The sequence below is a fragment of the Mesocricetus auratus genome, unplaced genomic scaffold (assembly GCF_017639785.1).
Source record: "Mesocricetus auratus isolate SY011 unplaced genomic scaffold, BCM_Maur_2.0 Super-Scaffold_100001, whole genome shotgun sequence".
NCBI classification, from domain to species: domain Eukaryota; kingdom Metazoa; phylum Chordata; class Mammalia; order Rodentia; family Cricetidae; genus Mesocricetus; species Mesocricetus auratus.
The window spans coordinates 578108-605911 of NW_024429187.1; the positions used below are offsets into that span (position 1 = coordinate 578108).

General features: G+C 39.8%; 1 protein-coding gene across 2 annotated transcripts; it reads right to left on the reverse strand.

Moving 5' to 3' along the window:
* On the reverse strand, positions 1-27772 carry Clec1a (C-type lectin domain family 1 member A). Of its 2 annotated transcripts, none has more exons than XM_005087149.4 (6): positions 27468-27771; positions 12922-13020; positions 11478-11654; positions 6742-6893; positions 4233-4351; positions 1-2610 (listed from the first exon to the last, which is right to left on the reverse strand). In XM_005087149.4, the coding sequence occupies exons 1-6, from the start codon at positions 27577-27579 to the stop codon at positions 2451-2453; spliced, it is 819 nt and encodes a 272-aa protein (XP_005087206.1). In that variant the 5' UTR covers positions 27580-27771; the 3' UTR covers positions 1-2450. The 2 variants fall into 2 exon arrangements, with proteins under 2 accessions (XP_005087206.1, XP_021079280.1); XM_021223621.2 differs by having other exon boundaries at positions 2450-2610; positions 4233-4299; positions 27468-27772.
* Between the last annotated feature and the right edge of the window lie 32 nt (positions 27773-27804).

The window sequence follows — 27804 nt, forward strand, 5'->3', positions numbered from 1 at the left end:
TTTTGGAATGTTTGTTTATGTTGTCACCAGTATTAGAAGGCTTGGATACAGAAAGGGGGACTAAGGGCAATGATGAAGAATATGACCAAGAAAAGAAATGTAAAAATAGAATTTTTCTCTTTTCCATTTGAAATGACATTTTGCTTGAGATCTCAGATTGCAAAAGAGAATGCTATTCAACTTCTGGATAGTTAGACGACTCTTCCAATCAAAGGTAGTTAGAGAGGCAGATGTCTTCCCTTCAGGAGCCCAAATGTCAAGAATCAAAACTTAAGTGAGAGCTGTGAGTTTGTTTCCAATTATGTACATGAAGTTTTTGATTTTCATTTGCTGACTACTGTTTCCTTGTGCAGCAAGTTTATACAACAATTGCTTAATGATGGCCTTGATCTTTCTTTCTTATTTTGTAGGTTATTGTATTAGTTGCTTTAACTGAGCAAACAGTCATCATTTTGTTAATTATGAAAAATAAAAATAATTAAGAATATTTTTCATCTTTAATGACTGCATATGCTGTATTTGTGTTCCCCTATATTTAAATAAGAATCACTAACCCATTTTAAATATTTTCTAAATTTCCCTTCCATTTTCTATTACAACCTACATTATGAGACTAACTTCACACTTACTTTAAGTAACATCGTAGAGAAATTAAAAATATTTCCACTGTTTAATTAGCTACATGAAGTGATGTGATTTGCTTAATAAATAAATAAAACCAAGAGATACCTAAACCTCTCAAGTTTTAAAACCATAAGTACACTTCTGTTTGCTTGACACAGTAAACCTACACAGAATTTGTTCATCTTTGAAGAAATCCCCTAGCTTGTTAGAAGGAAATCTAAAAGAAAACTTAAGTAGCCTGCCAGTAATATTTAGATAAGTGACCATTATCAAATTAAGTCTTATGAAAATACAAAATTGTTCTAATCATAAAGGTCCAACTTAATGTAATTTCACAATGAAGTAGATCTTTTCTAGTTTTTTTCTGTGGAAAACTGAGAGTATGAAATATGATACCGGTATTATCAATCCCATAATCGCATAATGCTGGTTCATCTATAACCAATGAAGCCAGTTGACATGGTGCTATTCACAATGACCCATAGTATGGCTTTGAATGTCATCACACAGTGAAACTCATATCTAGCCAAGAGTTTTTTGTCCTCCAATGCCTGTTTAGAAATAATGTGTTCTACTACACCTCGGTTACTCAACATACCAACCTCCATATCATGATTTTGCTGCAATCATTTTACTTTAAGAATATCATAAAACTATCCTCTTGAAGACAATTTGCTTTGTACACTTTCTTATCCTCAAATATTCCATAAACCAGATCATCAGAGTGGCCCCACCAATTGTCAAGGCACAACTAGTCAACATTCCCTTGCTGATTTTCCCCCAAATCACAAATCCATTCTGAAACCACACCCATTTCACATTCTTCACACTTATTATTATTAAATATTCAGTACCTAAAAGGTAGAAATATGGTTCAAACGAGATGGAGAAAGAAATCAAACTATTATCTGGACATGTAAAGGGACTTATTTTTCTCTCTGTACTTCAGTCTCTTTGTTGGAGTACAGGGACAGAGTTGAGACCATCTCTTTCCTAGGAGATATGATTAGGGGAGAGACACAATTGATTGAATGGAGACTAACACAATGAGAGCCATCTCAGTTGAAAAGGTGCCACTGGCATAGCAGGTGAAATCATTGCTGAGTCTGGGAAAGGCAAAGTGTGAACTGAAACAAAAAGAATCAGCTGTGTGGACAACAGCACAGGAGTGGAACATCTACTAGCTTCTTTTGGACTTCCTGTTAGGACAAAGGACTCCACTTTCTCTTTATTTCTGTTATGTTTGGCTTTGATTTTCTCCTTTCTTCTTTCTTTTTTCTCTTGTTCCTTCTTTCTGTTTGAGAAGTGATTCTCATACAGCCTAGGATGGCCTCCAGCTTGCTATATAGCTGAGATGGCCTTAAACTTTTCATGTCTTACTTTTACCTTCCAAGTGTTGAGAGTTAGAAGGCACCAATCCTTGTGTGGACATCACTACACACAGTTAGTGGCTTCATATCAACTCCTCCATCTTCTTATGTGTCTCTCTTTTCCCAGTGTAAGGAAGACATGGAAAATAGGGTGCAAATAGACACTGAGAAGGGAGACAGCTGAAAGGCTTCTGTAAATCAAAGAGGACAACTCTCTAGCTTACTGGGGCTTGTTGGTGGTTCGTGAGTAAGAATCCTTTGACAGGTACATATGTGCAAGAACCCGGAACTCAGCTATGGATGATGGTGAACCAGAACCAGAAGCACCTCTAGAGTACCAGTTCAGCAGCCGCCTCTGTTTCCCAAAGCTTTGAATGTCCTTCGTGCTGGCCTCATTTGAGCCAGTTCTTTTGCTGGTGCTTGAAGCTGATGTGTTCGCCCTCTCTGACCAGTGGTTCATGCCACCTGCTGGAGTACCTCGGGCACCACTCTCCCTGCCATCCTCTCACAGGCACACCTCCTCAGCTCTTTGCAGTCCTTTGAGTAAGCCTTTCCATTGAAGATGGTCATACAGTCCCTGTTTCTTAGGTTGGTGGGATCGATTATAATCTCAAACCTTAAGAAAGAGAAAGAAAATTTAATTTAATCAGAGTTTATTTCTTTTTTTAAAAATGTTTTTATTTAAATTAAAAACAATCTTATTTTACATACCAATCCCAGTTCCCTCTCCTTCTCATCCTCCCATTCCCCTGACACCCCCCTCCACCCACACGTCAGGGAGGGTGAGACCTCCCATGGGGGATCATCAAAGTCTGTCACATCATTTGGGGCAAGACCTAGGCTCTCCCCTGTGTATCTCTGCTGAGAGAGTATCCCTCCATTGGGAGTGGGCTCCCAAAGCCCATTTGTGTACTAGGGATAAATACTGGTTCTACTGCCAGAGGCCCCATTGCAACCTTACAGATTACAAAAACAAGGACTTGGCCAGGTTTCTGTGTTCTGTCATGATCTCCATGATATAAACAGTGCCCTCCTCCCCAGTGACCCGCCCAGAATCAAGAGAGAGCACTGGGGTCTAGTAGCCCAGACCTAGTCCTCCGTCTTTCAAGTCTGCACCTGTGACCACATCAAAATGGGCGTGGTCAGTGCTACAGGTACCTGTGCGATGGATATCTCACTATGCCCGAACTGACACCCACATTCAGGTGGCCTAGTTTGGTCTTATGCTGGATCCCCAGCTGTCAGACTGGAGGCCATGAGCTCCCACTTTCTCCTCCCTCTCTACAACTGGATTCCAGGAGTTTGGCTCAGTGCTTAGCTGTGAATCTCTGCTTCTATCAGCTACTGGATGAAGGCTCTATGATTGTATTTAAGGTAGTCATCAATCTCATTATAGGGGAAGGATATTTAAGGTAGCCACTCCACTTTTGCTTAGATTCTTAGTTGGGGTCATCCTTGTGGGTCCCTGGAGATTTCCCTAGATTCAGATTTCTCATTAAACTTATAATTACTCCCTTTATTAAGGTATCTCTTTCCTTGCTCTCCTAGAGTTTATTTTTAAAGTGGCATAAATAGAAACAACAGAAAACATTCCTCAGATGACAAAGATCATGCTCTATATTTTTAGGATGTGTTGGCCTGGAGAGATGGGTCAATGAATTCAATTTTCAGCCCGTAGTCACCATTTCATTCTTAGAAGTAACCTACCACTCAAAAAAAAAAACAAAAACTATTCTTTTTTGTTCGTTTCATTTGTTTTTTTCAAAAAACATTCTTAAATAAAGAAGAAACACACTCTGACTTTTCTGATAATTTAATGTTATTTATCTTTTCTAGTGTTCAGTTTACTTAATTAAAAACACAAATGATTACATCACTCCGTCCTGTTCTACCACACACAGAGAATGGAATCTGCTCAACAGAGTTTTAATTATTCACACAAAAGAGATCTTTTCTCCCTTTTCTTCTCTCTCCCCTTATTACCTTGCTTTTCAGAAAAACTACTCCTAGACACTCATTGCTGAAATCAGGCAGAAAATCACCTGCTGATACGTGATAACCCTCTCTATCTCTTCCTCACCCCACTTTTTAAAGCCATTTTAACTCAAGCACCTCTGGGCATCCCCTAGCAAGTGCACAATGCAGCACGAAAAATAGATGGTCCATAATTGCTGCTGAACTGCACTGCTCATCTGTCTTTATGAAATGCCTCTTCCAGAGGATGTTCTGAAGGCTTACAATTCAAAGGAGTAGGGTGTCCCATCTGTCCACAGCCAGGCTTTGCCACTGCCATTGCGGGAGAGCCCTGTCCAATAAGAGTAGAAAAACTCAGAGTAGCTCTGAGGCATGCCAAAATCCTGTGAAAGGCACACAAGAAAACCTTTAGCTTTGAAAAGATGCTTCAACCAGGAGTACAGGGATGTATAAGATCAGCACAGCTTCTAGAAGAATAACATGGAGACCTCATAGGTGATTAAACACACACACACACACACACACACACACACAGAGAGAGAGGGGGGGGGGGGAGGAAAGGCACCAGAAATTTGTCCAGTAAATATGGGACACATCAATGTAACATGCTTTGTCTTAGTAAGTATAGAATATACATTGATATTATGAAACAAGAGTCATACCAACCAAAACTTGACTAATTATTTTTAAGGTCTAAGATTAAACACAAAGTTAATGCAAAATATGAGAGGAACTAAGTGCAGTAATACATTGCTTTAATCTCAGGAAGCAGAGGCAAGTGGAGCTTTGTGAGTTTGAGGCTGGCCCGCTCTACATAGCCCACCCCAAGATAGCCATGGATACAAAGCGCAACCTTGTTTGAAAAAATAAATGAAGGGGAGAGAGAGAGATGCAGGGCGGGGGGGGGGGGAGGCGAAGACAGCGGTTAAAACAATGGTTGGCATGAGACATGGCTCAGTTGGTAGAGCACTTGCCTTGCTTGCATTGAGCTTTGTGTTCAATCCCTGTCTACAAAAGTAATCAAATTTTAATAACTTAATTAAACATTACATTTTATTGCCATTATTCTTGATTAGTGAATTAAAATAGAACAAAACAAGTGGGAAAATATTTACAAAATAAGTGAAATTATTATGGAAAATTTTATTATTACTAAACTGGAGAAGCAATTGCTGTAAATGAGAACACAGTTATGGAGATACTTTAATATAAAAAGAAGTAAAGGGGATTTAGAAGGATGACATGAATCTCACACTAGGAAGAAGAAAAACATGTAAATTTTCATATACACATATGTATACCTTCCCTACACATATAGCCATATGCTAATATATGATAATTCCTTTTCCAATATTCAGATGTAGAAACAAACATTGTGTGCTTTATTTCATACTTGGATGCTAACTCCGAGTCTTTATAAATGTGCGCTGAAATTGGGATGCACAGAGAAGGAAAGAAATTAGGAAGAGACCATGGGCGGCTTCAAGAAAAAAGGAGAAGAATACAAGTGGCATGACAGAAAGAAGTGGGGCAGGAAGAGTTAAGTGGGGGGCAGGTGGGATGCCAGGGTAGAGGAGGAAGCGTGGGATGGGAAACTAACATCAATGACCTTTGAATATGCCATGTGCTGTTGTAGAACTTTATTTTAAGGGATGTTACTTTTGTCTATGCTCTGAAACATTTGTTTAATGATGTGAAGATGTGCTTGATTAAATAAAATTCACCTGCAGTCAGGAGGCTGGGTCAGCAACGAGCTGACAGGAAATTGTAGGGAGGAGCCAGGTGGAGAAGGGTTTGTAAGGAGGAGAGAGAAAAAACACAAGGACTTCTTGGAAGACTGACTCTAAGAGGTGAGGTAGGTAAGCTGCTTCCTATTCAGTCTCTCTGGGAAGCAGGATTCTACTTCAAACTTTGACTCTTGTGTTCTTTAGCTGGACAAATATTTCAATAAGATTCCTTAGTAGCTTTAAAAGAGCTGGTGTTTGTAGCTGCGGAGTTGCTGAATAGGATAGTTGTCACTTAAAAGGTAGCAACAATTAAAATCAAACAATTAAAAAATAACAATGTACAAATCTACTAAGTTAGTATCTTACTAAAATACATACATGACCACAGAGGTTGTTGTCTGCCTTGCACTCATGAGGCCTGAATTCAATCCCTAGCACTGAATAAAACAAAAATCCCAGTTCCAGGTCTGTCGCCTCTTTTTATGCTGTTGGTCAATGACATTCCAAAGACACCTAAATTTGTGTCAACTATTGCAACTATTCTTGTATTTGCCTAGGCCAACCTTCTGGAAGGCGGTGTGTGTGTGTGTGTGTGTGTGTGTGTGTGTGTGTGTGTGTGTGTGGTGTGTTTACGCACGCGTGCATGCCCAGCTTACTACAATGATTTGATGGGATATTTTTCAATTACAAGCTTTTAAATGTTTGCAATGGAAAGGCAGGCCATAATACTATCACTTTTCTTAGATTGCACCAATATTATTCTCTTTCTACATCATCTCAGGCAGGTAAATAGGACATTTTCTACCTGCTTGTTGACTGAAGGGGTAGTTGAGTCATTTCTCATATTTTTGTGCAGTAGGTATTGGGGAGAACACAGCTTTTATCCATTTCAGGGATCATTTGAAGCAATTGGAATATGACTTGGGCTTCTCTGTGATCAAGTGTGGAAATCTTTGGGTCAGAAACCTGACTCCTTAGTGTTCTTACCATAAGGTAAGAACCTCTTTTTGGGGGAGTCCTTGAAATACCAAGGCTTGGGAACTTACCAGCTCTTCCTGTGTGCTTATCTTCAGCATGGTAGCATTGTCAGTCAGGCAGAAATATTCACAGCCCTGCCAGCTTTTACTCTCTTTATAGAACTGGTAGCACTTGTCTCCATGCCACTTCCATTTTTCTGGGCAAGGGCTACATCTGTGTCCTTGAAAGGAAATGAACACATTTTTGTTAGTTATCTTCTACCCAGATCTTCTGTGTTTTCTTTTTTGGAAATAAATAATGATATATAAATATCTTAAATATTTGAGTGAACACCTGTGCTATCCACCCACTAAACACCAGGAATGATCTATAGTTGGTGTTGAACATTCAGTGAGAATTAAAAGTGGTTATGTGGAGTGGTGATGAATGACTGAAACTTCTGTGCATATGCCATGCAGAATATGGAAAGAATATTCTATCATAAGGTGGTTCATATGATTATGCAATGATTTTGAAATTCCTTCCATAGGCTCCTAAGCACTGGGGGCATAGTTTTGAGCTTTGGTGAAGTGATTGGATCCTGGGGGCTTTGATATCATTGATAGGCTGATTCCTTGATTGGTTCCAAATATTATGCCTTTAGTAGGAAGTAGTGAAAAAAGGTGCTAAGGTATAAATCAGTCACTGGGGCATGTTCTTGGGGCTGTATCATATATATCACTCTTTGTGTATGCCCTTTTCTCTGCTTCAAGAATGACATGCGTGATATAAGCTGCCCTGCAGTGGCCTTCGTTGCCATGATGGAGGGAACATTTGAAGCTGGAAGCTAAACAAGTCTTCCCTCTTTTCAAGTTATTCAAGTTATTTTAGGGTATTCTCAAGTGTAGGTTCCTTGTACTCTTCCTGGAAAGTTGGGGTGTGTGTGTGTGTGTGTGTGTGAGAGAGAGAGAGAGAGAGAGAGAGAGAGAGAGAGAGAGAGAGAGAGAGGAGGTCCATTTGATCATATCCATGGTTGCATCATTATTATGTTTTGGAGATTTGGGCTGTGTTTATTCTAGGCTACATACTGAAACATATACCATACTTACTAACCGTTTATTTTGAGATAGGGACTTAGTAAGTGATTCAACTATCCTTTAACTCATTTTATAGCCCTGTATGACTTTGAATTTGTGATATTCTTGCTTCAGCAGATGGAATTGAAGGCTTGTACTACCATGCTCAGCATGAACCTTAGGTGATGAAACACCATGACCAGAAAGCAAATTTGGGAGGAAAGTGTCTATTTCACTCAGTCACATATAACAGTTCATCATCAAACACAATGAGGGCAAGAACTCAAGAAGGGAAAGAACCTGGGCAGGAGCTAATGTAAAGGCTGTGGAGGGATACTGCTACCTGGCTTTCTCATCTTGCTTCCTTTCATAACCCAGAAACACCAGCCTAGAGAAGGCACCACTCACCGTAGACTGGGCCCTCTCCCATCAATGACTAATTAAGATTACAGATGGATGTTATGGAGAAATTTGAAATTTTCTCAACTTGGTTCCCTTCTTTCAGATATCTTTAACTTGTGTCAAGTTGACATAAAACTATCCAGGACAGCATGATTTTAAGAACAATTTAGTGTCAAACTACTGGTGAAATATGAGTAGTCAAATGGATCACACTGGACACAATGAGAATCCAGCAAACAAACCACATGCATACAGACAACTCTGCTTTAACAAAGGCACAAAGAATGCAGCCTAGTGAATGGGCAGGGTGTTTAGTGGATGGTACTGGGAAAAGTGATATCCATATGAAGAACAAACTAGACCCTTTCTTGCCAGATAAGGAAATCAACTCAAAATGGGTCAAGGGCTTAAGTGTACAAACAGGAACTGTGGCTCTACTAGAAGGAGACACAGGAAAGACATATGAAGACATTGCTGTAGATAGATTTTGGATTTGAACTTAAAAGTCTGAACCACAAAAGAAAAACTAGATGAGTGTGATTCTATAGCAAAGGAAGTAATAGCATGAAAAGATAACCTTCAGAATGGAGTACCTGAAAATAAAACCTCCAAATAATCCAATAAAAAATTGGTAAACAATATAGGAAGATATACCAATTGTAACAAGTACATGAAAAGCTGCCTATTGTCACTAATCACCACAAAAGTACAAACCAAAGCCACAATGAATACCACATAATCCTTGTGAGTTAGAATGACAATCAATTAAAAACTGAAAAATAACAAATACTCAAAAGAAAATATATGAAGGAGAACTCTTATGTAATGTAGGTGAAAATGCAAATTAATACAGATACTAAGGAAAACAATATGGAGATGTCTCAAAAAACCCAAACTATGACTAACATGTAATCTGATAGCCAGATCATTATGCATGTATCCAAATAAAATGCAACTATAATGTTAAATACACATCTTTATTATCGCAGTTATTATAGCACTATCCATAGTAGTCAAGAAATGGACTCTGCCAAATTGTTCATGAATTGATGACTGGATAAGAAAATAAAGCACATATATGTAATAGTTCCTATTCAGCTATTACAATATAAGGAAATTATGTCTATTTACATGCAAGTTCATAGAACTAGATAACATTGTGCTAAGTGAAAAGAACCAAGAACAGAAAGACAAATACTACATGTTTTCACTCATTTGTGGGGATGAAAGCAATGATTTCATAGAAGAGATAATCAGGTAGAAGGGAACTGGACTAAGGTCTGAAAGTGTTGTGTGAAACGAGAAGTGATACCATGGAACTAAAGACAGAAAGATACCTTTATTATTTCATCTGACTTAGTATTAGTTTAACATTACTTAAGCAACTGGAAAAGTAAAAGTAAGGGGGCTGGAGTGATGGTTCAGTGTTCACAGCACTGGCTGCTCATGTAGAGGACCCAGGCTCGATTCTTAGCACCCTCACAGTGGCCTGGAACCACCTGCAACTCCAGTCCCAGAGGATCCAACACTCTCTTTTGACACCCCAAGACCACCAGGCATGCACCTGGTGCATATACATATATGCAGACAAAATGCTCATGCACATAAAATAAAACAACTAAATCTAAAACAAAAATTTTTTAAAAAGTGCTAGAAAAAATTTCCCTAGGATACAGCACACACAGGAAAGCTATATGTACAAGCACGTATACATAAACATGTTTCAGGGGAAATGCATACTTTCGACCAGCTAGATGACTGTCTGCCCATAAAAATGTACTGCTTTCAGATGTTTTGTTTACAGTATGTAGTGCTGGTGAAACAATAATGGTCATAGAATTCCCAAGTTCACCATGGGGTTCCCTGCAGAGCACCTCCTACATGTCCCTATCTTTGTAGAATGCTTCATGTGACCAAAGCTACAACATGGTCAATATAGCAAGAATTTGCAGCAAGGCATCACTCTCAGGCAGGTCAATCATTTGTTTGTTTGTTTTTTAAGACAGGGTCTCATTGTGTAGCCCTGGATATCCTGTAACTCACTCACTCTGAAGACCAGGCTGGCCTCCAACTCACAGAGATCTTCCTGCCTCTGCCTTCCAACTACTGGAATTAAAGGTGTGTGCCACCACCCCTAGCTGGGTCAGTCAGTTTTATGACACATAGAAATGATATCATTCAAAAATATGTGGTCATTTTCTGTTAGTTTATTTTCACTAGATTTTGGGCACATAGGATATTAGTCAGTTTATATCTGTGACCCAGACTTTCTTTCTAGCATATTGAATGCCTCACACAGCATTCATTCCTATCATCTTATATTTAAATTGAATATGGTGAATTTGCATAAATTTTAAAAAGCTAGATGAGAATTCCAAGAACCATTGTTGTCACAGATACCTGGATTATCTTTTTCGTAATGTAGAATCCTAAAAAGGAAAAAAAAAAGTCCACTGGTCTGGCAGAGAAACAGAAAAGAGAGAATTAGGGTAAGTGAGGTCACTAGTCATGTGGAAAGGAACTTCTTAGAGAAGTGTACCTTGAGACACTGTTTACTGAGAAAACCATTCGCTCATTTTCTGCTTAAGGGGAAGTGGTGTGGGGAGGGATGATGACGAAACTGTGGTTGGTGCTTCAGATTTTCTGAAAGAGAAGCAACAAAGACTGCCAAATGCAGGTTGCTGCCTATGCTTTTGTAGTGGAGAGGGCAGAGGAGAGGGCTGACTTGAAAAAAATGTACTAGGATGGAACTTTCAAGAAGGGAGAAGAATAAGACAGAGATGGCTGGGTGTGTGGGGGGCACTGAGGTGATGTTTACAGTTATCATTAGTGATAACCTTGGTTGGCCATTACTGTCATTTTCATTAATTACCCTTTGTTGTTTTCTTTTGTAAGATTCATATTTTTAACAAACAACCCATAGTGAACTAAAACAACTGTTATTTATTTCAAGTTCTCTGAATTTTGAAACTCACCCTTACATGAGTTTAAAAATTTGAAAATTGTAGTTACAGCATCCCTAACACTTTGATTGTATTGGATTTTTATATGCCGACATAATCGAGGCACACCTCTGTATTAGTTGCTGATGGTGTTCTTTAGGTTATTAAAAATTAACTACTTTTCTTGTTTTAAATGCTGAAATTTGGAGAATCCCTTCCTGTATGGGGACACAGATGTCTGTAAGCGATTATAACCCAATGTCTGATCATGATTATGTAGCTCAAAGTGTTTGTTGAGATGGCAGGGAAAGTGCTCCTAAAAATACATGGTTACAGTTACCCAGATGGGACATTCAGGCTCAGATAGAATAATTTCCATGGTCCCAGAGTCAGGGGCATGCTTACCTCCACTTTTGTTGTAAAGTTCACGACACAGTTTGACAGCCACGTTCTGTAGAGTGTCTACGAGTCTCCTGTTCTGGCTCTGGAGGGACTGCAGTTGTCGGGATAGGTTCCCCAGCCTTCCTTCCTGTTCAGCGATACTGTCTTGCTGGGTATTGGAGAGCTGGTAGAACTGGAAAACTAAGTCATGTGATCAGGTCAGACTGCACAGCTCATTTACCTGTTTCTATTTTCCACACATGGGGGAAGGCAATAAAGCACACAGTTGATGTCTTAGTGCTGAGAGCTCACGTTACCATTTCTAATGGCATAGTTAATTGCATCACCTGAGGCATATTTATATGTCCACTTCTGTTGGAAAATGTGAAGTCATAACAGTAGTTCTTAACTTCAAAAGTTAAGAGTCTGATACTAAACTGTTTTACGGCTCAACAAATATTTTATGTACCGCCCAAGTTAAAACGAATGTAAAACTGTAAATCTACTCATCTGTTGAGTGTTTACTATACTGACTATTGGAAGAATGGCACAATCCATTGTTCATTCCATTATTAACATGGTCTGATCTGATTTCCATAGTTTTGAACATTTATAGTTAGGGTCTGTGAGCACAAGTAAAGTCTTTAGTGTTACTCAACTTAAAAAAATTCAACACAGGTTTGAACTTCAGTTTTCTAAATCTAGAGAAGTCTTTCATGAGTCATGAGGGTTACTTTACTTTCCTCGGAAAAAAGGTGATTACAAAATAGCACTCTATCGGAATGATGTAAATTTGGGGGTACAGAGAAGTAGTAGGACTCTTTTACTTCTTAAATTTTAACTTTTGCTTCAAAGAAACTCAATATATGGCCCTCTGGTCTGCTTTGCTGTATGACTTTTCCCTGGGTCACCTTCAGCAGTTCAGGAAGGGGCTGTGCTGTCTTACTGAGTTGATCAAGAACACACCACTGCTGTTTTGAAATGTAAAGGCTTTACACGTGTAATCCTCCTTGTTTGCTTTTCGTGTTTTTTCAAAATAATGGTATCATTTCCCAGTCTTGTTGACAAACATAGCGACTTAACATTTCTCTGCTCCTTGTGTAGAGGGGGGATGTGTACAGAGACCACTTTCCCCTGTACCAGTTCACTGCGACACATATAATCAAAGCAGATGCCAGAACTGTACCACCGGGGCAGGGAGAAGAGAGAGAAACGGTGCAAGCTGTCCAAAGCGGGATTTATATACTGACATGTAAACGGATACAATGCTTATCTAAGAGGATGTTTCCTTCTAACTGGAAAATGCTTGCTGGATTTCAATACGTCAACTCCTAGTCATATAAACAGCTGCCTTTAGAAAGAGGACAAGGCTCCAGAGTTAGGGTTTTAAGAAACTCATAGCAAGAGTTTCTCCTCCTGGACAAACCAAGGAACCAAGAACCTCCCCCAGGGTAAAGCACAGACTTACACACAAGGCCCAGGGCTGCCAGGCCGACGAGAAGCACCAGACACAAGGTTAGCAGGGTCAGGGCCACAGGTCGCCAAACTGAAGAGGGAGTCTCATTCTCTGTAGGGAACAAAGAGAAACTAAGGGTGATCTTTTCTTTCTCTTGGATTGAAGGCACAGAGGTTGCAGGACCTTCTAGATGAAAACTGAAGACAATCAGGACTTTTCTTCCATCCTGAAAATCATGGCCAGAAAACCCACTTAAGCCTTAAATTTTTATCTAGGTCATTCATAAGCCCCATCCCTTCTGACCTCTCCCATAGGCTACCACACAGAGTCACATTATGCATTACCATGATATTTAAATGGTTATTTTTATCACCTTACACTTGTCAAGATTCTGACTGTGGAGACCAGGTGTGGAGGCACACACCTTCAATCTGAGTACTCAGGAGGCAGAGGTAGGAAGATCTCTATGAGGTGGAGGCCAGCTTCATCTACATAGCAATGTCTAGGCCTACCAAGGTTATGTTTCCAAACCCTGTTTCAAAAACAAACAAAAAGAAAATCACACATGGGTGTAAAAAACTCTTAACATATGTTAACATATGCCTGGCATGAGACTGGACATGGCAGTATACACCTATAATCCCAGCAGTAGGGATAGGTAGGGGGATCAGGAGTTCAAAGTCATCTTTAACTGCATTAGAGTTAGAGATCAAGTAATATTGACAAAAACAAACAAAAACTCAAAACCCAAGCATCCCAAACCTTAACTAGGAACAACATTTTTCGTCATCAGGAAATCCATGCAATTAATTTGTTCTTAATTTTGCAAAATATGCCCTGTACTCAGTGTTCCACCAGTGTGTCCTTAGGAAAACAAATGACACATTCATCATCGGAAATGATGGTTTTATTGTTTCTTTTGGGGGGCGTTTCTTATATGAGAGTCCTAACTTGTAAGAATGTTACATATTAATTTATTGGATCTATAACTTCCCCAAACTAAATTATAAAGAAACATGGCCATCATATCTCACAAGTGGATGTAACTCTTTTAAAGTTCACACCAGTCAAATAATAAATGAAAACAGAGAAAGAAACACTAGGGACAGCATCCTCTTAACTTTTGTTCTATGGGTTTGACCTGCCACAGTAAAATAGTCACAATGTCACAAGGAAACCTGTCACCTGGTGAGATCATCTCTTTGAGTTATGACCAAAGGCAGCTGGCAGATTTGAACTCTCCTCCAGTGCATACAACATCTGGGGTTTGTGACTAGAGCAGAGCAAAAGCAGGGTGGAATCAGAAAACTATACTCTCTATGTTTAATTTAATTAAAAATGCAAGTCAAGTTATAAACAGAAATAACAAACATGCAAATTCACTTCCAACTCACTGGAAACCCACCAGCTACACTGGCCAGGGAATTAAGCAAACCATCTTCACTCTCCCTCCTGTCCTCCAATCTTACCCCAGCTCTATAGCTCCTCCTTCCTTGGCCTCTACATATTGACTCTTACATTTGATAGTGAGAGACTTCCATACTCCACACTCACCAGTAGACAGCTCATCCAGACAAAAACTAAACAATCTAAAAATGCTGATGATAAACAATGTCACAAACAAAATGGACTTAACAGATATTTACAGAACATTTCATCCAAATACACACACAGAGAGAGAGAGAGAGAGAGAGAGAGAGAGAGAGAGAGAGAGAGAGATAAAGAGACAGTGAGGAGAGAGACAGAGAGGAGGGAGAAATTGAAGACTCAGACATAAATTGACACACCTATGGACATGTGATTTTTTATAAGGAAATGCACACTGAAAAAAATCCAGCATCTTTAACAAATGGTGTTAGTCAAATTGACATCTGTGTGTAGAATTCAAAAAGATCCATACTTATCACTTTGCACAAAAATCTACTCCACTCCACCTGGATCAAAGAACTCAACATAAGGCTGGATACACTAAGTCTGATACAAGAGAAACTAAGGAATAGTCTTGAACTTATTGGCACAAGGAAAGACTTTTTTTAAACAGAACACCATTAGTACAGGCACTAAGATCAGCAATTGATATTTTGGATCTCATGAAACTGAAAAGTTCTGCATGGCAAAGGACACCATCATTCAACACGTCAGCCTACAGAATAGGAAAAGATTCTGCCAACTATACACCCAATAGGGCGATAATAACCAAATTATATAAAGAGCTCAAAACCACATCTGACAGAGGACTGATCTCAAAATTTTACAAGGAACTTAAGAAGCAAGTCTCCAAAACACCAAAGGATCCAATTAAAAAGTGGGGTACAGAACTAAATAGAGAATTCTCAATAGAGGAGTCTAAAATGGCTGAGAGACACTTAAGAAAGTGCTCAACATCCTTTGCCATTAAGGAAATGCAAGTCAAAACAACTCTGGGATACCATCTCACTCCTATAAGAATGGCTAAAATCAAAAACACCAATGACAGTTTTTCTGGGGAGAATGTGGAGAGAGGGGAACACTCCTCCACTGCTAGTGGGAGTGCAAACTTTGGAAATCAGTATGGAGATTCCTCAGGAAAATGAGAATCAGTCTACCACAAGACCCAGCAATTCCACTCTTAGGCACATACCCAAAAGATGCGCATTCATACAACAAGGACATCTGTTCCACTATATTCATAGTAGCATTATTTGTAATAGCCAGAACCTGGAAGCAACCTAGATGCCCCTCAACTGAAGAGTGGATAGAGAAAATGTGGTACAGTTACACAATGGAGTACTACTCAGTGGAAAAAAATATGGAATCTTGAAATTTACAGTCAAATGGATGGCACTGGAAGAAACCATCCTGAGTGAGGTAACCCAGTCATAAAAAGACAAACATGAGTCTTCATCCAGTGACTAATGGAAGCAGAGGCAGACACCCACAGCTAAACACTGAATTGAACTCCTGGAAGAGAGGGAGGAGTGATGAGCAAAGGGCTCATGACCAGGCAGTTGAAACCCACAGAAACAGCTGACCTGAACAAATGGAATTTCATGGACCCCAGACTGATAGCTGAGAGGCCATGATGGGACTCATCTAGACCCCATGAATGTGGGTGTCAGTGAAGAGGCCTAGGTAATCTATGGGGCCTTGGGTAGTATTTATCTCTGGCATACAAATGGACTTTGGCTGCCCATTCCACAATGAGGGATGCTCTCTCAGTCTGGACACATGGAGGAGGGCCTATGACAGACTTTGGAAATTCCCCAGTGAGGGACCTCACCCTCCCTGGAGAGTCGAGTGAGAATTGGATGGGGAGTTGGGGGAGTGAGGGGGGAAAGGGGGAAGGAAAGGGAGCTAGGATTGACATGTGAAGCAAGCTTGTTTCTAATTTAAATAAAAAAAATTAAAAAAGGAATACAAATATTCCAGTTAAAAAATTGGATGCACAACTAAAAGTAATATTCTCAAAAAAGAATATATGAATGGTTAAGAAACACTTAAAGAAATGTTCAACATCCTTAGTCACCAGGGAAGTACAGATCAAAACTGTCTTGAGGTTTCTTTATCCACAAGTCAGAATGTCCAAGATTAATAAAACAAACAAAAACTCATGATGGCAGGCATGCTGGGTAAAGGCAACACTTACTCATTGGGAGTGCAATTTTACACAGTCTCTACAAATCAGTGGGACAGTTCATCAGGAAGTAGAGAATAGATAAAACTCAAGATTCAGCTATACCAGTCTTGGATGTGTACCCAAAATAAAGCTTCATCTTACCACAGAGATACTTGCTCAACAATATTTATTGCTGCTTCATCCATAATAACCAGAAATTGGAAACAACCTAGATGTCTGTCATTTGATAAATGTGTAAACAAAATGTGTAATTAACAATGGAATATTACTCAGCTTAAAAAATTAAATGAAATTCGCAAATAAATGGATGGGGTTGGGAAAATCATTCTGATTTGGGAACCTGCACCTACAAAAAAATATGGTATGCATTAAATTGTATGTGAATGTTAACTGGTAAGTCTTAGATAAGCAAGCTACAATCCATACAACCACAGAAGTTAGATATAAACTAAGGAACTATGTGGGAGGAATGAATCTCCCTATAAAGGGGAAATGGAATAAATAGGGATAAACAAGGTAGGGGGACTGGAATATAAGAATCAAATGGAGATGGAGGGGGAAGGGGCAGAGGAGAGAACACAGGGAGGGACAGCTAAAACTAAGTGCCATTGAGGGGTCACATGGAAGCTTAATACAGTAGAAGCTTCCTAAAGTACATATACATGTGAAACTAATCCAAATGAAATCGTCAAATAATTGGGGAAGATGGAGCCCTAATTGGACATCTTTAGTCACCAAATGAAACTTCCAATACTAGCAATGGGTTTTATCTGATAGAGTGATGAGCCCTGTGAATATCCACAAAAAAAAAAAACCCGGCCTAGTGCTAAGAATATTGGTTATTCTCTATGAACTGATGATGGTAAGGCCCTATTGCTGAAGACAATGCCTACACAACTCTGCTGAACACAGAGAATTTGGTATGTAAATGTCTACCTAAAGCCTTTACCCCTACTGACTAGTGTTTATGGTACTGGAATGTGTACTTCACTCTAACAAAGGTGAAAGGTAAACACCAATAGCCCAGCTACAAACACTTTGATCTACAATGATGACATGCCTGCAAGATTCACTAGCGCAATAGTGGCATAAAGCTGTGATGGTAACCATCCAATACCTCAGTGGATTTAAAGCCCATTTCATGAGAGAGAACCCATCCTCAACAATACTCAGATGGCTAAGGACCTAAGGCTAGACAGACCAGAGATCTAGGGGAAAACTAAACACGACCCTTCTGCTAAAGGAACACAGAAATAAAATGACTCCTAATGACATTCTGCTGTACCCATAGATCTGTGCCTTGCTCAGCCATCACTGGAGAGGCTTCCTCCTGCAACAGATGGGAACAAATACAGAGATTCACAAACAGTGTTCAGAGAATGAGAGACCTTGGGATACTCAGTTCTAAATGGGATGCCTCCATCAAATCCTTCCTCTCAGGGTGGCAGAAAGAGTGTAAGAGCCAGAAGGGACGGAGGACACCAAGAAAATAAGGAATTCTAAACCCTGCTGGTCCAATGCATATATGAACTCACAGACTGGTAGCATGTACAGGACCTGTATGGATCTGTACCAAATGTGATTCCAGCACTGAGATGACAAGTGGATACATGTTCTCATCTTTAACTCTCAGTGACCATGTCAGAGGAGCTACAGTCAGCAATGGAACTTGTGGAATAACACCCACCAGATAGTAAAGCAGTGATTGGTGCATACTGGAGAGGCAAAGTCCTGGGAGGATGCTTACCAGAGAGTCCATTGTTTCTGCTGGGCCTTCTCCTGCCTGCTGTATTTGGCATGGTAGTCCCTTTCACTACATTGTGAAAGGATTCCCCGTGTCTAATATAGTGTGGTCATTTCATGGGAAAATCCCACTCCTCATTGGGCAATTTACATGCATGACTGTAATGAAGATGCTTTTTATAAGAGAAATGATACTTGGTACAATCAATGATTTATTGAACTTTCTGAGTCAGCCTAAAAGATAAGGTGGCTAAAAGAGTGAAGATGATTAGGAAGATGGTTTAGGTTATTCTTCTAATTGCTCCAATAAGGCAAAAATAGACTAGAAGTCACATTCCTCTTCGTTAGACATAAGATTTTCAAAGGACAGAAAATAAGAACAATAAGAATTCATGAATTATAAACCCATGAATTCTGCCTGTGGAAAAACAGGCTAATGATAAAAAAGCAATTATGTCCCTACACTTAATATTAGGCCTCAGTTTCTTGGTCATGTAATTTACAGAATTAATTACAAGTTTAGGTATTCACCTTGAAAAAACACGAAGTTGTGAAAGGAAATTAAGTGACCCTATTATCTGTGAAAAAAAATTGGTCATCTAGAACACTTGTTTAAGTTTTTGTAGAGTAGAAATAGGATGGGAATCTGTTACACTGAAACTGCAAACAGCAGCTTGCCAGTATGAAAGGAACTGGTTGAAATATACTTGTTTTGCTTAAAACTTTGTGACCAATTATAAAAGAATCCTTGCTTTGGGGTGAACATGTTATGGTGGGAACATTAATACCAAGAAAAATGTTTATTTGGGCTTCTAAGAAAAACATAACTTGTGATAATAGTATGATTTCTTCCTATTTAAATATTTTGTTTTTGGAAAATATGTAACTTGTAGTTGAGATATATGTAATCTTTTCTTGCATAGAAATTCTTGTCATGGGTGGTATAAAAGGGATAAGAGATGAACAAAAATGCAACAGCAGAAAGAAAAAAAAAGAAGATTCCAGCTTTGCCCTCAGATAAAGTCCGAGGGGGTGTCTGTGTAGTAGTTCTCCAACTCTACATCTCCTCTCCAGTTTCTCTGACCTGCAGGGAGCAGCTTCTCTCAGCACTTAATGCAGAGGATGTCCCCAACTGATAATCACTTGCAAATGAAAACTTAGTTTTCTATAGTGGAATCTCACTGGGAAAGCAAACCATGCTTAAGAGCAGGCCCCATGCCCAGCAGTAGATGGCCAACACAAAATGAACTCAGTGGCAACTTTGGGGGTTCCTTGTCTCATAAGGGTTAGTGAGGACATTTATTTTGTTTGTTATGATTATAACTATGTTATTATTAACTATTATTATTTAGTTTATAGGTCCTTTGCATATACATTAGAGCTTTCCATTTTTGTGTTTTTAAGTGATTCCTATGCCTGTGAATATTTTTCTATGTGTCTACATATGCTTCTTGTACTTTTTCTTTGGATCCTTTTCTTACACTTGTTCTTTATTATTCCAATTTGTTTGCTTTTGGGTGTTCTTGTTTTATTTTATTTTACCACTATTATTTAGATATTTGTTTTCTGAGAGACAGAGTATGTGGATTCTTGAGGGAGGGGAGAGAGGGACGATCTTGGAGGAGTTGGAGGAGAAGCAATTGTAATCAATATGTTGCATAAGAAAAAATATATTTTATTTTTTGAGACAGAGTTTCTCTGTGTAATATCCATAGCTGTCCTGGAACTTGCTTTGCAGACTATGCTGGCCTCAAACTCACAGAGACCTGCCTGCCTCTGCCTCCCGATTTAAAGGCATGTGCCACCACAGCCTGCATAATCTATTTTCAATAAAAAGAATAACTTATTTCCAGAGATATCCTCCACAGTCTATATTCTAGGCACACTGACGTGAGCTGTCCACTACTGCCAAAGTAAATCAGTAAAGACAGTGTGGAAACAGAAAACATGATGCTTATCCTCCTGAATTTACGTGTAGTAAGGAAAATAAGTCAAAATTCAGAGAGGAGATACATGGGTGTATTCTATTTCATATTTTAAAATGTGGCTTATGTTTCTTAACAACCATCTCAATAGATGGTTCACATTCTATTTTGAAGCAGTTTAAAGCACTTTTCATAGATTGTAGCAATTTCATTATGATCCCACCTGATTGTAGTAGCTTTATTGCAATCGAGACAAATATCTCAGAATACACTCTTTCCTAGTCAGGCCCTACCTTGTTCTTCCTTTCTCAAGTGACCTGCTCTCACTGTAATGCTCCCCTCACAGAACCCTTCTGTTGTGTCCTTGCAGCCCTCAGACTGAACCCTCCCTTGGTTCCCTGTGACCTCCCTGCCTCTGCATCTGCAACCAAATCCGCACAAAGGAATGGAATGAACTTGCCAGTTCCACTTTTCCCTGGATGCTGCTTTCCCCTCTGGCTGTTTTGCTCTTTGCTGTGAGTCTAAAGTTTCTGAACTCAGCCCCAAATTTTCCCAGCTGTGGCGAACCTTCTCTCTAGGGACCACTTCCTTCTTAAAAAGAGTTTTTCACAAGAATTAGCTGCCTGGGAGGTACTTAATTTGGGTTTGCCTTTCTTGTAGTTTTGGGGTTTGGAGAAGAAGCCCTGTGCTGTCTTGTGAGGCCTGTTTAGAGAGAGGTGTGGATGGGCCAAAGACTGATATAAACATCCCCAGGAATGCTGAGATATATATAGAATTGAACACCACCTTCCTGTGTCTCCTAGTACTGCTATGCTATAAAATGCTGGAGTGCCATTGTCGAGTTTTGAATACAAACCCCATTGTTCCATGAAACTTGGCAGATGTAGAGCATTGTCATAAATGATTAGTTATTCTTCATCAGGCAGCAGAGGAAACCTCCACACTCCAACAAACCAAGAGCACATGGGAAATGAAACAGACTTCACTACATAAAACCCACAAGTAGAACCCTGAAGAACAAGGGATCTTGGAAACTGGGAAAGAAACAGAATTTAACTTCAGCAGTTTCTACAAGGCCATGCTGGGTACTTGTGGCCGAGCTGGGACCAGCTTATTGTGCTTAGCGCGGTAGTTTGCGCATTCCTGGTGAGACAGGAATCCCAGAGAAACATGGCAGCATGTCTGCTGAGGTGCAGGATGTTGCAAGGCTGCTTTCTGTGCCTTTCACACCATTGCACTCTTGAGGGATACCAAGGATGGAGCATTTCTAGCCCTATCTGGCTTCTGGCTATATTTTTAATGTTAAGTGTTGTGTTTTCTGGAACCTCTTTTCGTTTAGTTTTTAGTTGTGACCCTCTGTATACAGTGACCTCTTCCTGGGAATCTGTGAGGTTGAAATCTCTTTTTGTGGGAAGTAACAACAGAGAGGCAGTTAGTCTTATAGATCACTTTCATTCTCTCTGCATGTAAATGGTGCTATCCTTCCTATGCTTTACAAAGAATAGCACAAGACCTCCCTGGGTATTCATGCCATATGGAAGACTGAAGGGTCCAGGGTAGGAAGAAGGCCAAAGAATTTACATCTAAGAACATAGCAGCAATTCCAGAATATCAATGAGATTCTAATCTGTAGTGAAATGCACTATGGTCTTACATAAACTATGACCTAACTATAACCAAATGAAGTTATTTGCTTAATGAAATATAGTTGAAATAAAAATTTATCAAGCCAGGCATGATGGCCTGCTGAGGCTACATGGTGAGCTCAGGACTAGCTTGGGAGAGACAGCAAAACACTGTCTCAATAAAAAACCAAACAAACAAAAACTATTAACAATGGCTGCCAACATTTTTAAATTACCAAGATAAATGCCTTAGATTAATTGCCTCATCTATTTTCAGGAACACTCTCTAGAAGAGATTTCTATTCTGTTTTGCAAAATTGCTTTGTTCTGGGGAATGTTTGCTATCCTACAGAGAAACATGTAGCCACTGTCAATAACAGTATGTGCTTTGTACATACTGTTGTTGTATTTCATTGAAAGCCTCCCCAAATTATTCATGTATAATTGCATTTAATCCTTATTTACATAAGAAAATGGTTGTCCTGGAGTTTCTTTTGTCCTAGGTATGCGCAGACAGCAACAATGGAGCCTGAGGGGCAAACCACTGAACACTGTCAATCATAGCCCTCCTCCCAACTTCTTCAATTTAAAATTCAACCTTTTATGGAAATTCTATTTGGAATTACATAAAGACCCCAGTGTCTGCGGGTTTGGAACTTCTCATTTCTACTTTATAAACTATCACAGTTGGGACTATAAAGCATACTTCTCCGCTCTTCCAAAAAGATTAATTAACCTTGTAAAATACAAATGTAATCATACCTTGTTTTTCTTTACAGAAAAAAAGTGTTTTTCCCAAATCATTTTTAAGCAAAATTTATTAACAAGGGCTCCAGACTCCTGCTTCTATTTTTAAGCTTCTGTTCCCTTCCTAAATTCTCTGCATCTATTTCTTCCTCTGAGGACTTCCCATCTTCAGCTGTAACCCTTTGTAACAAGTTTTGTCAGGGTTCTCAAAGCCAACTTATGCTGATCTAAACCCTAATCCAAAATTAGTACCATATGTGTTTCCTCCATATTGTGATTTGTCTGACGTTTTGTACCAGGCTAGTTATTCCTTTCTGATGTCATCTCCATACTGTCACCCACAGGGTGGAAACGTCACCCAGTGCTCCAGCTAACTCTTCTGGCAAACCCAGGCTGAGTTTGTAAATCAGGGAAAACTGGCACCCTCTTTTGGGATGCACAAAGCAAAAAGTCATCTGCTCATTTCCAAGTGCCTTCTGTGGTCTCCAGCCCCTCTCTGACAACACTAAGTACTTTTGTTTTAACTGTTGATTTTTATTATTCTGTGGTTTCAACTGCCTCAAAAATAAAAATAAAAAATTAGGATCTCCCCAGTGCCTACCATGGTGTTTATTATTTAGTGGGTATGCCCAAAAGATGTGAGATCATGCAGATGTGACTTGTGCCTTAGTGCTGCAATGTAGATGTGTAAAAATGAAACTAAAAAGCCAGAAAAAATGCAGCAATATCACAAAAATAAGGACAGGGCAAAGCAGACCTTGAATTGATTTTTAAATGTGTTTTTCAATGTATCATTAATAAAAGTGTTTTTTTCCTTATCCTTTTGGTAACTAGCATTCCCACTTCAATGGGAATCTTGGTCCTTCTGTGAGATCATTCCCCTACTCTTGGTATTGTTCAGGTGAATTGGCCATCATTGGCTTCTTTTCACTCTACAGTGTGGTCAGAGTCTCTCCCATCTTAAAAATTAAATAAAAAATGCCCTCACTTAGCCTTGTGGTACCTTGCAATAACATACTATATTTTCTTCAAAGAAGAGAAAAAAATGGGAAAAAATCATAGATAGTTCCTTTTCTTCATCAGCCCATTCTTGATACATTGCTATAAAATAACCAATAGCCTGACCAGCATACACAGCAGTGACCCTGTCTCTTTTGAGCCTGAGATAGGAAGAGTTTTAAGTTAAGGACCATTGTTCAGCTATGTAGAGAGTTTTAACCTTTAAAAACTGATTGTGATGATAGTAAACTTCTGTTTTCTCATTGTTGAAATAATGAACTGTTTAGTCTCCACTTAAATGATCTGCAGTGTTGCTGTTATTAACACGGCATGATCGCTTGCCAGGGGCTTCCTTCTTCTGCCAGAGTCTTTCTTCCACCTTTCCTGCTCCTTCCTGGTCTCCTCCCATTGGAGCCTCCTCTTGTTCTCCAGGGCCTGCGGCTGGTGCTCCCTGGATTCTCTCCTTCCCACTCCACTTTCTTCCCTAGATTTCTTACTACATATCCCCTCCCTCGGTGATCTCATTCACTCATATCAATTTTTAATTTCTATTCATGCCACTTAAATGATTTATTCATTTATCACACCACTTAATACTACATATGTTGTTAGTCCAAAATTCTTACCCTGAACCCATATGCTTCAAATATATGTTTCTTTAGGCAATTCCAAACGCTTTTCACCTTGCATACCCTTGGACTCAGGCTGAATTCCTCACCCTGTGACTCTTCCTGTAGCTTCTATTGCAGGTCATGATAGCACCTCCCACACAACATCTGACAGTAGACTGACATCTCCTTTCTGGCTCCTCACAGGTAACCCTGTGAAGCTCCTCCCCTCAATATCCATCCAATTGTTCTCTCCTCCTCCTTCTAACTCTTCTTCCTCAGTTGAGGATTCTTACCTATGCCTGGGGTACCGATTAAAGGAAACATTGGCTCATCCAGGTCTGTGGATTGTCCTTTAGTCCATCCCGGCACAGCACAGAGATACTTCTGAGAACACATCATTTCTCTCTGTATCTTTCTTTCACCCACTGATTTCCTTTTGACTACAGGACAGAACTAAAACACTTCAGATGGCCTAAAAGATGCTCCTTAGCTCTCCAGACCTGCTCCTCACAGCCACCCCTCAGCTCCTCACCTCAGCCATACTTACTACACACAGTTCTCTGAATACAGGGTTTCTTAAAGTCCCCCTCATGTTTCTTGTATAAATTTCTCTCTGTAGAGCATCCTCAAGTCTGGATACTTCCATTTCTGGTTCTTTATAATTAAAAAAAATCCTAAAATCAACTCAATGCAATGTCTGCTTTCTCCAGATCTTTCTGGGACTCCTATGTCCAGGCTTTCATGTGTCTCCTGCACATGCTCCAAGACAGCCTGTTACTGCATGTAAAGCTGGGTTGCGAACCAGCTTCCCTCAGAGTTCGTAGCTCGTGGCTGAGGATCTATCACATTTGCCACTGTGTGGCCAGTCTTTTGCTCACTTGATCTGAATTCATGGAGACTGTGTATATAGTTATTTCTTTTATTTTTGACTTTCTGTCTTCTTAACTGCTTGGTATTTTTACACAAGCATGTTTGTTAAAATTCCCAAGACACCTGCAACTTTTTTATTCCTATTAGTTCATATGAAACAGTGAAAAAATGCACATTCATATTTTGTCACCGCATCAAATTGAATCTGAAATTGCCAGAAAACAGAAGTAATATTTCTATTGCTGTTTCTACAGCAAAGATGTATCAGATATGTTTTCTTAAGAAATATTTGCGTTACACAAGGTGAAATCAACGTATCACACGGCCACGCTACGGAAACCTTTTCCAGATGTTTGACTCCGAGTCACTTCCTTGTAACCTTCTCTCCACTGTTCCAGTTTCCATTTCTTTCAAAGAGGCTGCCAAATGTTGTGCCAAGTGTTTCATCTTGCCCCACCTCTGTCTCCACCCTTTAATCTTGAGGTACTTACTAGTACACACTGTTCCTTCTTGTACAGGTCATTAGCCCATCTCTAGGCAAAGGTGAAAAACAAATCGCACATGGTCCTCTAGAGACCACGGCCCTGTGAGCTGATTGCTCATGAGAATGACCGAGGAAAGGCCTTTCCGTCCCTGCCTGAAGCATCACTCACATCCTCCAGCATCTTCCTCCCTCTTGTAACCACTTAGCTCCAGGTCAAGGGAGCTGGAAATCCCCAATATCCTTTCAACAGCTCTCTGTGTAGTTTAGTGAGAAAGCAAGCAACCATATCAGTAAACCTCAGGTGGATAAACATTTACAATCAGAAGGTGTATGAAATGGCTTTTTGGAGGAAAAGGAGGGACCCTGAACGTTATTTGATAAAAGAGAGAACGGTTCAAAAAAAAAATGTGTCCCAATTCACAAAAGTGAAGAAACCCTGGGTCTGGTCACAAAGAAAAGTAAGTGTCTTGAAGACACAGCCAGGGAGTAGGTGCTGCTGATGGAGAATGACACAAAGTGTTAAACAGAACACTCTAGGGATTTGCAAAGGATGGCATGTTGAACCATTTTCAGAGTGTATGTCTTTGTCATTCTTTATACTCTTAGACATCTTGCAGAGAAGTTGTGTTACTTCTGTTCACCACTAGCTAAAGTTAAAACAGATGTGCAGAAGGTACTTAAAGTAATCTCAGGCCCAGAATATGCATTAATGCCCACTCCCATCATTAATGCTTTATAAGCAATGAAACCAAAGCCCCAAGATCACATAGTGGTAAGTGGCCTACTTGTTATCAGAACCTGAACATACTTACAGCTTGCTATCTATCTGTAATATGGAATGGGGTTTTTACTCTAGAACTAGACCAACCAAGCAATGACCCCATCGACTTGTGTGAATTATAAAAATGAGTGGAATGGGAAAATGCTACACGATCATAAGACAAATAATAGTAAAGAAAATAGTAAGACATAAACTAAATCAAATGTCTTCAAATATGATGCAATCATGTCAATATTCTGAAATCAGCAGAGCAAAGTGTGTGGGGGGAATATTATGGTGCACACTCATAATCTGGCTACTGGAGTGACAGAGATAGGGAGGTTGCAAATTTGAAGCCAGTTTGATACTTTGTGAGATACTGTCTCACACTGATTAAAAGGAGTTCTACATTGTAGCTCAGTGTTATTCTGTTGCTATCATGAGGAAGACCATACTTTCAACTTCAATACCAAAAGAAAGGACTTGGGGTGAGGGGGGACTAGGAAATTTATGCAAATGAATCTGAGATTCCTATTTAGGTTACCAAATCACAGAATTTCAGAACTAAGGGAACACATTAGGAAGGATTTGCCCTTGATATCACAGAGGATAAAACCAATACCTGATGTTAACATGACTTCTCCAAGGTCTTGCAATTTGAGATGTAGAAATTCTAACAAATACCAGAGTTAATTATCCTGCTTGGAAATCTCTCCCTTAAAGTCAAGAGTTCAAATCTGACATCCTACCTCCCCTCCCCCACCCCACAAAATAAGGTCATTTTTATTAACCTAAATTTCTAAATCACATCACAGGTGTCAACCTGCACGGACAACAACAAGCCGGCGGTGAGAAAGGAAAGGGAAACAGATGTTGCTTTAAGGTATAGACAATCCCATGTTTCCCTGCTATACCTAATCGGAAAATCCATATCCCTTCCTTGCAAACCGCTAAACCAGAGACAGAATGTTAGAGCACCAGACCCCTGTGTGAATCTCCCTTTTCAAATGTTACATGCCTGCAGACAAGTTGTGGAAAGTGCAGTTATCCCTCACTGTAAGCCACGGGAAGATTTCCTCCCTTCCCTCTGCCTTGCACATGCCTAGAAAAAGTGCTTCATCTCAAAAATTTATCCAGGGCTCTGGTCGGCTTGGGATCTAGGAGGCGGGAGAAAGTACCTGAGTGCCTGGGCTCTGCACATCTGTTGGCAGTGGAAGCTCCAGAATACAGGCTTATGGTGGTGTCATCGTCAGCCAGCATGTCCCTCGTGCTGCTGTATTTGGCCTGCATCCTGATTCCTGCAGATCTGCGGGTGAGATGTGCTCAGACTGCTCCAGGCCCAGTGTCTAACGTCAGATACCTCAGGAAACCAGGCAGGGAGAGGCATTCCTAATGGTCTCTCCCTGCAAGCAGCAGGGGAAGCCTCTGACTCCAGTTCCTGCATGGAGAGGCCCGGCCCCTCCCCTGTGAGCTTGTTCTCAGAATGCCAACTTGGTCTGACTGAGGGGAAATAGC

Bases quoted from the DNA above. Each gene is read 5' to 3' on its own strand.
- Clec1a (XM_005087149.4), bottom strand. From the start codon at position 27,579: ATGCAGGCCAAATACAGCAGCACGAGGGACATGCTGGCTGACGATGAC. The intron at 6,894-11,477 runs GTAAGCATGCCC...TTTCCTTTCAAG, and splicing joins ACTTTACAACAAAAGTGGAG to GACACAGATGTAGCCCTTGC. The intron at 2,611-4,232 runs GTAAGCCTTCAG...CTCTTTCTTAAG, and splicing joins ACACCCTACTCCTTTGAATT to GTTTGAGATTATAATCGATC.